This window comes from Struthio camelus, chromosome 3, assembly GCF_040807025.1.
Source record: "Struthio camelus isolate bStrCam1 chromosome 3, bStrCam1.hap1, whole genome shotgun sequence".
NCBI classification, from domain to species: domain Eukaryota; kingdom Metazoa; phylum Chordata; class Aves; order Struthioniformes; family Struthionidae; genus Struthio; species Struthio camelus.
In genome coordinates, this window is record NC_090944.1 from 122,669,964 (window position 1) to 122,683,352 (window position 13,389).

The following is a 13,389-nucleotide window of genomic DNA, read 5'->3' on the forward strand; positions in this document are numbered from 1 at the left end:
GTTAATGGACAGTGGCCAACATGATATGAGATACTTAAAATAAATGGCACAAACTAGATTTGCTCTCTGCCCTGATGGAGTTACAAGATTAAATATGACACGCTGACTGCCAAGAGCTTTAGAAAAAAGGTATTCAAGAGCAATGCTATTGGATAATAGAATGGTTATGATTATACAGACGCTTTACAGGCACATTTGAATTGAAAGTTCAAAGTTCAGTCTTACGTGGTAATTCATCATCATCATCATGTTTGTTTCCCCCATGCAGAATCAGCTTACAGGCTGATTTTTGGTATTGTGACCTCCACAGTGCATATTTGACCTCACAGAAAATCAGCTTTCCGCCTCAGTAGATAAGCAAGATAAAAAAACAGGCTATATGAGAAGTCCAGCTGATCAAGGGAGGCTTCTTACAGACTGTATCTGTCCAGGTGGATAGTTGCATCGTGATTGTTGGGACAGCAAACATCAAGCTTTCCTTTCCCTTCCTTTTTAGTATGTTTTCACTTTATTTACACTTTCATATAATAGCTTATAAATAGGGACCAGTCAGCCTAGTAATTTATTTCAAGCTCCAGAGTAGTCTATATAATCAGCTAAACAGAAGGACAGAACTGTTAAAGGAAACTGCATGATTTCTCATTTATTGTGTGCCTCTTACTGTGTCTCTTGGTTTCCAACTCTACTCTTTTTACAATTTCAGCACGGAATTACATCCAATATGTAGTATATCTCAGGCCAAGCAAGACCTTGATGAACAGCCTGGTGGTAAGATGCACAGACAATCTGCAGCTGAAGATTATATTTCCAGCTATGGCATAGGTTTTGACCCAGCAGAGAATGAATTTGATTATGGTTTATGTAATGAAGTAGTTAATGTAGCTTGCTCACCTAAACCTGATGCTTTCAATCCATGTGAAGATATCATGGGATACAATATTCTCAGAGTCCTGATATGGTTTATCAGCATCCTAGCTATCACTGGGAACGTTGTTGTCCTTGTTATTTTAATAAGCAGTCAATACAAATTCACTGTACCACGGTTTCTAATGTGCAATCTTGCATTTGCAGACCTCTGCATAGGTATCTATCTCTTGCTGATTGCATCTGTAGATATCCAGACCAAAAGCCAGTATTACAACTATGCCATAGACTGGCAAACTGGAGCAGGATGCAATGCTGCAGGATTTTTTACAGTGTTTGCAAGTGAGCTCTCAGTCTACACACTGACTGTGATAACTCTGGAAAGGTGGCATACCATCACCTATGCCATGCAGTTGGACCGCAAGGTTCGATTTCGTCATGCTGTGACTATAATGATTTTTGGCTGGATATTTGCCTTCACAGTGGCAGTTCTCCCCATATTTGGAGTCAGCAGCTATATGAAGGTCAGCATCTGTTTGCCCATGGATATAGAAACACCATTTTCTCAGGCTTACGTTATGTTTCTTTTAGTGCTGAATGTACTTGCATTTGTGATCATATGCGCCTGCTACATCTGCATCTATTTTACGGTGAGAAACCCTAATGTCATCTCTTCAAATAGTGACACCAAGATTGCTAAACGCATGGCCATACTGATCTTCACAGATTTCCTCTGCATGGCACCAATATCTTTTTTTGCAATCTCAGCCTCGCTAAAAGTTCCTCTCATCACAGTGTCCAAATCCAAGATTCTTCTGGTTTTGTTTTACCCCATCAATTCATGTGCCAACCCCTTCCTGTATGCCATTTTCACAAAGACTTTCCGAAGGGATTTCTTCATTCTGTTGAGCAAGTTTGGTTGCTGTGAAATGCAAGCCCAGATTTATAGAACAGAGACCTCCTCATCCGCTCATAATTTCCACACAAGAAATGGCCATTACACTCCTTCATCAAAAAACAGTGGTGGCACTATTTATTCACTGGTTCCTCTGAATCACTTGAACTGAAATGTTTGCATGAATTTGTGTCTGAGGCAGTGTGATAATCACTTTTAACTGTAAATTTGAATAATGACTTCAACATAGTATGTAAAATTATTTTTTATGGGGAAACGTTTTTATTTCCACTTTGTGTGGTTTTTTTTTTTTTTTTCAATGAAGAGCCATCAGACATGACACATAATCATCATCGGTTCTTGAAGGACAAAGAACAAAACTTCAGTATGCACCAAAGTGTCCTTGTAGAATTGTCTCAAAAAATAAATGAGCTGTATGAACTGGTGTCTCCCATTATACTTCATTCTTGGAAGATGTTAGCTGCTCACTGCTTTACTGAGAATTAAGTGCTGGTTATATGCGGGTGAAAGAAAAAATATGTAGAATTAATTTTTTTGTCTGTAAAGCATACTATAACAATGACAAAGTAATTAGCCTTTTTTTTAAATTAATCGGATCTCCTGGGGTTACAGGAGGCAGAAGGCCAATTTAAACTCTTCCTTCAGCACAGACTTACTAGGAATGAGGATAGCTTGCGTTGTTTCCATTTCTGTTTGCCATAGCAGATAGCTAGGAGGCAACTCCACGTAGGCTGGTGTTAGCAGTTCTGCACTGTAAGCACCTGCTTTACTCTGCACAGAAGTGCCACTTTGGGTAGGATTTGTGTAGCTCTAGACTGCCGGGGTCAGAGAACTAGATTACATTTGAGCTTGGATCAAGGAGTCTGGTTGGGTTTGGTTTCTTGTTTTCAAGGTGAGAAAGAGCAAGAATAAGGGCAGGACAAGCCCTTTGTAGTAAGGAGGATGTTTTCTCAAGTTAGTCTCTCAAAGTTGGGTTGGAATGGCTTTTGTGAGATTGAACCTTTGGGTATGGCAACACGGGCCAACGTGCTGCTTTTAAGTGATTCCTGAGGCATATTTCCCATACAGCAGTATTAGTGCTGTGTACTTGCTGGGCTACACAGGGGACTTGTGATCCAGATAGGGCTTTTGAAAACCTGAGGCAAAGCTTTTGTGAAATCCTAAAAGTTCTCTTTCCCATTCCCTTCTAACAAAACAGAAAAAAAAATTTCTTCCTGTGCACATTGTCACCAATGGTCCAGGAAAGATCTGGAAGAAACTGTCTTCTGCATATGTTTGAATAACAAAACAAAACCAAAAAAAAAAAAAGGCAAGAAAACCTCTTACTCAAGATTTCCTGTTTTCACAGGGGTTTTGAATACATGTTTTGAATTAACATGTAGTCTTTCTATGTGATTTGAATGCCAAACTTCTTGAAGGTTAACCATTCCAGATCACATGAAGGATTTAGGGTTTCTTATGCTGGTTTTGTGTATATGTGCAAGTGTGTGGGCACTGGGGAACTTTGGAGAAAATGCCAGGTCAGGACTCCGGACTTCATTCCCAGGCTCACAGACAGTTTCAAGTTCTTGCCCCATGGGATTATAAGTTCTTGGGGTCTTCATAGTTAAATATGATGAGCTTTGCTTTTTTCTTCCCTGCAGCTCTTAAAATTTCAGCAGCAATTCTTGATGCTTCCATCCATAATTTCCTCCTGTCATCAGCTTCACATTTTAGCATCTGAACCTGAAGTGAATAACTACAGAGATGATTACTCATTCAGTCCTAGCTAGAGAAGGAAATGTCAGCTCTCTACTGCATAAAACAGGGAAGATCAAAGATAGTGTGGTTGGGGTGGGAGGGAATTGTCATTACTCAGTGCAAGTAACTCTCCCTCCAAAAGCCAGGAGAAGGAAGAATCAAAGAGCAAAACAGGAAAGACAGTCCAACAGGAAAGACAGTCCCTCTCTGGGAAGCTCTTCTAACTACTCAGAGGAATCGCTTCTTCACAAATACCTTGTATCATGCAGTGAAGTATGCAGCCATTAAAACCCCTTCTGATGGAAGTGTTTGAACGATGATATGCAGAAATGACAAATATTTTAGTCATATTGGAAAAAGACTCTCTTGAACCTATTCCTGGGCCAAAAATCAGGGATATTCTTTGGCAAATGGTAGGCCATTTTTATTGACAAATGGGGCAAAATTCTTGTGGCATGTCACACATTTTTTGCCTGGGCCCTGACCAGTTTCAAAGGAACTATGATGAAAAATGGCAGAACCTTTGAAAAGCAGTCATTTTGAATTTTCCCATGACTGTGTTTCACACACCCTTAGCTAGTAAGCTATTTATTTTCCAGGGTACAGTCCTCAGTTCCTGTGCACTAGAAGTACTTTACTCAATAAGTAGCCGTACTAAGAATAGTATTTGCACCCTCTGGATCAAGTACAGCTCCCTCTTACTAATCATGTCAGAATGAAGTGCTGTTTGTGTTGGATCACATTATTTTAAGAGATGGTGAAGGCTAGGTCCCGTCCCTAAGACATTGTGTGAGAAAGCACACGCACACAGTCTTGAAGCAAATCTTCTAAAAATCTCTCATGCACATGGGCACACGAGCTTGGTACAGCTCACCTGCTTCATGTGACATTTGCAGACTCAGGACCTAGCCAAACATGCTTCATGAAGAAGAACCCCTGAAAAAAGATGTCGCAGGGTGACATCTTGTAGCCAGAGGTCAGAGCAGAGCCTAAAAGGATGCAGCCATCCAGCCCACGGCTCTTTCCCCAGAAGAGACAAGGGATGATACTTGAGCAGCAAATAGAGGCTGAATAACCAAACACCTCATCTTGTCCCTCCCAGGAGAGCGCTGAAGTGCTGATATTGTTATTTGTCTGTAAGGAAAGAGGAGAGGGCTTAAGACACATGTCAGCCTGCTCACATGTACTGCTCATGCACAGGAGCTCCTGCGGCAGCCCAGGCTGTGGCAGCAACTCCAAAACTGGGATCCAAACCTTGTGGTTGCCAAGACCAAACTTACTGCTTGAAGTCCTCAGATCTCCTTGGCTTTCACTGCTCTTTAGATTTTAATTTTAAGCATCTTCCAAACTGGAAGGGGTACAGTCGGTAGGACTCATGTCTGCTGGTCTTTGTAGGCCATTAGTTCATTTATAGTTATTTTAAAAGCAGCGTTTTTTTTCTTTGAAGAAAATAGTATAAGAAGAAAATATGACATACATTTTATTCATGCTTGTAATGTACAAAAAGCCTGCTGGTGTCTGGTGTGGATTTTCTCAGTACTGAACAACATGTTTATGTGCGTAATCTTTAAACTATTTTACATTTCCATTTCTGAAATCTATTTTAATAAAACCAATATCAAAACAAAGTGCCTTGAGAACAAGTGTACAGCTAGAGATATGCTGACGAAGTATGCAGTAAATGTTACTGCTTATCTGGAGAGCTCCATTTATGCAGCGCAGCCTCCACAGTCGGGGTCATTGTGACCTACGAATGAAACTTGCTTGATGAAAGACTCCACTAAGAAAACCCTTTTGTATTCTTATGGTGTGAGGTAAGAAAACACAGAAAGGTATGCTCGAAACCTCTTAGATAACTTAGTAGCACTGACTTGGCTTTGTTATAGCCAATCAAATCTATTAATTCACATTTCTTACAGAATGAGAAATAAACCACTGATAGAATTTTCTGTCTTTTTTAATATATGTATATAAATAGTTCTTCTAAGGTGAGAGGGTCTTCATTTTGTCTCCTCCCTTTTCAGCACAGGCTTGGATGCTCTGCTTCATTGAGGTTTCTGATCAAGCAAATAAGGGGGGGGGGGTGTGTGTACATGTGTATATATAAGAGTGATGGGCTGCGGGGAACAAGAAAGCGGAGTCTCTGCTTAGCTCTGGCGCACAACAGTTACTGTGTTAACCTTGGCGTTAACACAGCTAGAATAACCTTGGCGTTATTCTAGCTCGGAGCCCATTGTCAGCTAGCTCAGAAGACCATCTGACAGTTGAAAATACGGTAATGCTTCCTGGTTACTTTTCCTCCCTACCTGTACATGGCCCTTGCATCTGGGTCTCAGTGTTCACTCAGCCCCAGAAAAATCCCCAGTCAGAGGTACGGCTGTCCTTGCTCCTTTTCGTGCCATCTGAATGCCATAAGGAGATGCCACTGTCAGTGCGTTTGCTGCCTTTGAGAACACCATAAACTTTTTCTCCATCTGTCTGACAGAAGCATCGCTCCCCCAGGCATATATCTTGTGGGGAACTGATAAAGGCGGCTACCTGCCCTCCCCTACAAGCGTGAAGCTGGTATTTGATAGGGAAGTGAGAAATGGGTCCCCAGTGGCCTTGATGGACTAAAGCCCACATCATGAAAATTGCCACCGCAGCTAAAGGTAATGGGAGCAGCTGGTCAAAAGCATTCATAAAAACTAAAACCTGACTCAGCAGAGAGAATGAATTATGAAATATTTTCTTTACATCTCTGTAGGGGGTTGCACAGAGTCTCCATACAAGGTTTCCTTATCAGAAGACAGGTCTACATCTCTGCTTATTAGGAATTCAAGATGAGGCTTTGTATCCCATTTGCCAAGCCTCCAAATCATTTAGCACGTTTCTTTCCCATAGATTCCCCTCCTAATCCTTCCACCGAGGACACAGGAGATAATCTTACATTTAATTTATGCAGCTTTGTTATTAAGAAGACTTAAATAATGAGAAAGGAATTATCCTTGAGGAATAATTTAACCGTCCCCTTCTTCCCCCGCCCAAGCCAAGACTGACAGGAAAAAAAAAAGAACACTGCACCTGGTTCAAATGGTCAAATAAGCACAAACAAACCTCCTCACATTTTTGCATTCTTAATATGGGCATATGCAGTGTCTCCTTGTGTATGCAAACGTGAATTGCATGTACACACTCTCCTCCAGAGTGAGTTTTTAGGCTAAGTACTTAGTTGCAGGCACATACTTAAAAATCTGGGCCTTGTTGCTTTAAAATATTCAAGCACAGGAGCAAGATTTCACAGCTGTCATCGGGATAATTAAACTCTTCATTAACATTGTTCTTGAACCAGTGGGTGACCTTTAATTGGGGATGAAAGTACTCAGGAAAGGATTTGAAGCATTAAGGAACTGCAGAGGCTTCTTCCCCTTCCCCTTCTTCCTCCTCCCCAAAGCCATTGAAAACCTTTTCATCAAGTATTGGTTTTGCAAGAGAAATGACGTTGGATGAGGTTAGAAATGTGTTTCCAGACCTAATATGGCAGATAAATGCCTCATTTAACTTTGTCATAACTAAAACGCTATATTTTTTTTCTGTCTCATAGGCTTTGCCATGTGTCGTCTGAGTCTTTGCTATGCCAACCTGAACTCCTGCAGCAAGGTCCCACATATAAAAGAGCAGGGCTCTTGGAGAAATTAGCTTGACCACCAAGAGCACAGCGCATAGATGGGAACATGCTGTATTTTGTGAGTGGGTGGGAAGTTCCAGGGCAGTATGGGACAATAAAGGCTTTTCTGCTTTCTGTCATCCTAATAGCCAGTGCTAAAATTCTGCATTAAAGGGGCCATTTTTGGCTAATGTGTAGCTCCCAGGGACCAAGCGATAGGAATTAGCATAGAAAAGCCTATGGAAAGACGAATTTAACGGAATGTTTAAGCCAACATTTTTATGTCATTGTTGCCTATGTTCAAGAAAAAAAGCAAGGGTAAAATCAAGCTGTATAAATAATGTGTATACGTGGAAAAAAAAAAAGGTAGCAGCTCCCTCAGGTGCCGTACAGGCTGCACACTGCACCATCCCCAGGTGCCTGTGGACTACGCTTCTGTGCCCTGCTTGTGAGCTGCAAAGCACTGATTAGCTTTACGCTCTCCCAGGTTCTCCTTTTCTTGCCTATACTACATGAATAGGCGTGTGCCCCCCTTAATGCCTTGTACTCTTTCCTCATCATTTCCTCAGGTTTACCCCGTCTTGATCTTTTCCAGCTTTGATGGTTTATGCTGCCTGTGCTTAGAAATGCTCTGCTTTTAACTGAACTCATGAATAAACAGAGTCCCTGTCCCTTAGAAATATTGCTTCCGAAATCAGTAATCGGAAGGTCAGAAGTTGGTTTGTTGTTCTTTATGTACGGGGGTGCATGTATCTTCTCATGCTGCTTTCCTTCTTCTGTCTCCCATTTTTGAGTGATTATTTTGAGTGATTATTGTGAGGGTAACTGGCCTTTTCCCAAGCTTAGAACATTCTGCTGTAAAACAGTTGCTGTTCAAGCCAGTTGACAGCAATAAATCAGTGTGAAACTCACAGCTCCCCTCTCTCTGCCTCCTGCAGATTGCCCAGATTTTCATATACTTTGTTACCAAAAAAGGTTTCATCTTATTTTTAATAATTTCAGTATTAATATAATTTAATAATTTTAATTCAGAGTTTTCCTTCATTCTCACCCCCCCCCCCCATTGCCAGATTCAGCTTTGCACTATCTCACGGAAGTACTTAATGGCCTCCAGCTTTCTCAAGTATCAAGCCCTGGGAAAGGCTGGGCAAGGAGGAGAGAGAAAGCACAGGCTGCAGAAGGCCAGGCCATAAAAGGTTAGAATAGCAGGGCCAAATTAGGACAGCTTTCAAATGGGACCCACATGCCAAAGGGCCTGTCTGGGCCCTACCTGACTAACTTCAGGGGAAAGTCCAAAGCCTTTTCATTTTAATTCCTGTGCCAAGTTCTGCACTGAGCTAGGGATTCACTCCACCCTGGGGCCCCTGCCTATGTCTATATGACGTGAGACAGTACCAAAAGACCAAGTTCAAAAGGGCACCACAAACAGTGGTTTTGCTTAAAGCTCTACCTGGGCTAATATAGTCTGTTTCTCAGCAGAGCTAACTTGCCTGGACTAGGCAAAAATCTATCTGAAGTAGATTTTTTTTTCCAGAGCTTGTGTGGCTATATCACTGTGGCACTGCATTTCCGCACATCGACTTAACCAAAGGTCGGGCTTGGGGTTTTTTTTCCTACTGACTTCAGTTTCTCCAGCTACCCAGTAGCACTTTTGCCTTGAACTACATGTTCCGCTCTTTCTTCCTCCAGCTCCCACCCTGTCCACACCATCACTTTTAGGCTCAGTTCTCCTTCCTGCCTTGGACAGTGGCATCGTTTCACATGATTCTAGAGAAGTCACAATTGAACCACTCATTAGTCACCGAAAAAACCTTTTAGGCTGCAGTAGTCTATTTTTTTCACATAAAGGTGTTGTTTACCACATGGTAACGCTCTGCCAACAGAACATTTTTTCCATTCATTTAACACCGTCGTAACTAATGCTCAGCTTCAGCGTCTGCGCTACAGCACACGGCTAATGAAGTCATCAGCTTGCTAGCACCATCGGTCTTGGCTTTGCTGTATCTCGTGCGCCTGTGTTAACTGGCTAAGCATTGCCATTCTCAGCTCCTCAGACCTGACCTCCCATTTTGACTGCAGTCCTGTTTCGATGCTAATCAGTGTCCGCGTCAGAGGTCTGCTCTTATCCATGAGAAGGCTCATCCATGAAGTCATGCAAAACTGGGGAGAGGGCAGGCAGCCTCCATGCTAAGCCCACCTCAGCAATGTTCAGAGGCGGCTCCTCACCTTGAAGGGCACAGCAAAGGCATCCGGATCCCAGCATACATAAAGGTCCCAAAGGTCTCTCTGTTGCTTCGGTTAAATCATTTGCCCTTTCGGCAACTCACCCCTCATGTCTTGCCTAGCACCACTGGGCAGTTTCACCATTGCTGAGTTTTGCCCCAGAAGTATGTTAGACATGAAGGAGGAAACTACGGAAAGAAGTTGCATTGTCAGTGCTGTAATCTGTAAAGCACTATGGATCTCTTACTGTTAAAAGCAGCAGACAAACCTACATTTGTCACTACAAGTTAAAAAAGGTCACTAACTTAGTCTCACTTAGTTTCTGTTAGGAAAAGAACCAGTTAGGAATCCTTTGCCTTGCTCCTTCTTTAGGAATAATTCATTAACAAATACATACATATTTATACACTTTTTTTTTTTTTCCTACTAAACAGCCCCATATGAATGCTAGCCTAAATGCTTCTAGTTGCTTCCTTTGTAATTAAAGACCCTGCAGCACTTTTCCAAGAGGCAGGAGACAACTCCAGTATTCTGTCTAGCGTCCTCTTGCCTAGCAGACGCAGATGGCGGTGCCTAAGGCTGCGAGCGAGCGGAGGCTGTTTGCATAATACATGCTTCCTTTGTTTATAGAGCTGCTGTGATCACCACACTTCACTCACTTTTACAAAGCTTTGATTAACAGTAGCATGTAGACAATAATGAAGAACATAGGCTGGGCTCTCCAAAAGACCCTAAGGAATTAAGTAGCCAGAATTCATGGACTCTCATGAGACTTTCTTTGAAGATTTGAGTTTTTAGCAGCGCTTCAGTCTTGGAAAACTGTTTTGGGGAAGGGGTTATGGTTTAGCATGAGATATGATGAGGGCCTGCCATATTTTACTTAGTACTTAGCTAAAAAGCTAGTCCCCACTGGTACCCTTCCTACCCTCATGGTTTCTCTCCGCCTCCCAAAAGACCACAAAAAATAAACAGGCTTTGGAACGGCAAGCCTGGAGAAGGACTCACCGTTGGCAGCATGAGGAGAATCACAAATGACAGAAGAATGGATAGCATCCAGAAAAACAAGATGCAATAAAGCATTTAACAGGAGCTTCTGCCATATGTCAGGAGGAGAGCGATTCTTCCTAAGGCTGTACCCAGAAACCAGACAGGTCCTGGGCTCTTCAGCCAGCAAAGAGAAGATAGCAGTCACAGCGAGTCCTAGAGAGGTTTTTTCAAAGACTTTTTCCCTTTTTTAATATTGGTGAATGCTGAAGAAACAGTGTTGGGGGTGGGGGGGTGGGGGGGAGAGGGAGTCTTAAAATAAGACTATACGAATAATTCTTATGAGGGGAGTGAAAAGAATTGCACCAAGGAGGCTCATAAAAAACAGTGCTTAATTTTTCTAAACCGGGTGTCCTGTGAGCAATGGCCTCCACTGAGAATAATATTCCTCCCTGTTCAGAGAACCAGCGCAAGGACTATTTCCACAATAAATGACCTTTAAAGTGGGGCTAACATGATGTGTAAGCTGTGTGCTGGCCCTCTGCACTGCAGTGCGTTGCGTGTTGAGGAGGCGACGTTCGCTTTACGCCTATGAAAAATTGTCCGTGTCTCCCCCCGCCAAGCCGCTCTAAGCACACATTTGTTTACCTGCCCTTTTGGCTGTGAGGCCCTGCAGCACCAGTTAGCACCAGAGCAACTTGCTGTTTTGAAAAATGCATGATAAAAATACTCCCCGCCCCACCGAGGATGGCCGGTTCCTGCCTATTACCTGCCTTCTTGACGCGGAGTGGAAAGCCCCAGAGAGGGCGCAGCCAGAGTTCGCCAGCACCTGGGCACCGCTCTGCTCTGACGCACTGAACATAACAGACAGCGTGAAAAAAGCACGGGCAAAGGAAGGCGTTTCAGCGCCCCGCGTTCGAGCTCCCAGCAAACACCGAGTCCCCTGCCGGCGGTGGCTAAAGGGCCACGGGAGGGACGGCAACCGAGCGAGGTGCCCGTCCAGGCTACACGGCAAGGGAGGGTTTGTGAAAGTTGCTGTCCCAGCGTAACAGCTCAGCAGCTGCTCTGTCCCTTACTTCTGCAAAGCGTTTATACCTACTCTCACCTAGAAACAACCCAAACGAGGGCCTCGGCTGAATTGTGTCGTGTCATCCCCAAGGACACAGCACCACTTCTACCGCGGCTGAAAGCAAGTCTCTTAACTGCCTCCTCATCTCCAGGCTTTATCCTCTCTCTCTGCCTCACATCTCATGAAAACGATCCGTTTGCATCCAAGTCCTTCCTACCACCAAAGAGCTTGTCTGGAACGGACAGCACATTGGCCACGTTCTCGTTCTCCCTTCTCCCTGCGTGGGATACCGTTGGCTGCGCTAGCTAGAGCAGGAACTCTCGGCCCACCTTATGTTCGCGCAGCGACAGGCATGCTGCCACCCCATCCCTCATTGCTCCCGATGCAGTAATTTCAAAATCAGCAGTCGCAGCAGTGGCTGAGGGCTAACTCAAGCCCGTGCTCCCCTCCTCAGAGGTCGCCAGCGCTGCGTCTCCTGACAGACGTACGCATTTATACGCAACACGTGCGTTCCTCAGGCAGCGTGTTAGATACTGCAAAATGAGATCAAGCCCTTAGTGCTTTTGCAAAATTGCTTTCCATCATGCGCCGTATGAGAGCAACCTGCAGCAAAAGGCATGTGAAATAATTGGGCATATGTCGTCGCGCCTACTGTGCAAGCATAAAACCGAAGTGGCTAGTAGGGGCGGCATGAAAGAAAGCAGCCGCCATGCTGCCTATTCCCATCCCTCCCTCAGTTTCATTGAGCCTCCCAGGTCCTAGGGCACAAAATTTCCCAGCAGGTTTGAGGCAGAAGCGTACGATGAGCAAGGGAGCTCGCATGGGGCTGGGGAAATCAACACGTTCAGTAGCTTGCTCTTTACTGCTAAAGCGTTCCTGTTACTTATTAAGAACCGGGACACAAAAATAAGGAAGGGCTTGAACTGCGTTAGCTCCTCAATGGCATGAGCGGCGGGCTCCCAGGGAGCGAACGGAGCCCGGCAGGGCACTGGGGCAGGGCTTTTTCCACTGCCACCAGCCCTTTGCAGGGGCGGCTGTTTCTGGCTATTCCCCGGCCCCCAGGCCTTCTTCCCAGGCCCGTGTATTCTCCGCACGCTTAGAACGACAGAGAGGACCTTAAAAGCTAACGCATACGCCCTCTGCGCTCCGTCCACTTATTCAGAGCAGGGAAAAGCACGCAGGAAGCTCAGTCGCCAGGACCAAAAGGCATCTGTAGTGACCACAGCTCTGCCCTTATTAACGCCCCTTCTTGTCAAAACTGCACCACATTTCACTTGTGTAATCCACTTACCTATTTTCCTCCACCACCTCGTCAAGCGCACGTGCTCCCGCTTTCTCTCTTTTTGCTTGTGCGCAAGCTTTTCTGATTTGCTCTTTCTCTTCCTTTACCCCTCTCTGAACCAACCCTTTTTCATCTCCCTCTTGCCTGTAAGGGACACCAATTAGAGAGTTACAAGTAATGCCTGAAATAGAAAAACATTTTAATCAAGAATACTCTTTAAAAACCAATACTATATTGATTTTTTTTGTGTCCTCTTTACTTTTGCAACATTCTTAGTAAACCCAAAAGGCCCTACGAAATGGATACTGACAGTTCTCATTTACTTCAGAAATGACTTTTTCATCACTGAAAACATTTCATTGTCCTTTCCCTCCCTTCTACACATGTATTTCTCTCCCCTGTTCCCCTGCACGCATAAGTGCACTCTGTTTTTTTCTTTTTTCTCTTCTGGGTCTACAAGCGCAGACAAGGAGCGGCTGCTTCTTGGGCAGATGTCTCACTTCTGACGGGAATAGCCCGCACACCTGAAGCACATGAAGAACGCGGAGCAGAGCTTGGGGGGGCCTGAGGAGGGACGGCTGAGCTCGGGCAGCGGTCCCCGAGGCCAGCGAGGGGCTGACAGCAGGAGACTCGTTCCAGAAAGCCAAATAAATAGAAAGCCTTGG

General features: G+C 44.2%; 1 protein-coding gene across 4 annotated transcripts in view; it reads left to right on the forward strand.

The window, feature by feature from the left end:
- FSHR (follicle stimulating hormone receptor) overlaps positions 1-2,825 on the forward strand; it is a 92,776-nt gene extending 89,951 nt beyond the window's left edge. For all 4 annotated transcript variants that reach the window (XM_068940023.1, XM_068940021.1, XM_068940024.1 and 1 more), the window contains one exon: positions 704-2,825. In XM_068940023.1, coding sequence (XP_068796124.1) covers positions 704-1,931 — 1,228 coding nt within the window. In that variant the 3' untranslated portion in view covers positions 1,932-2,825. The remainder of the gene's footprint in view (positions 1-703) is intronic.
- The last annotated feature ends 10,564 nt before the right edge of the window (positions 2,826-13,389 follow it).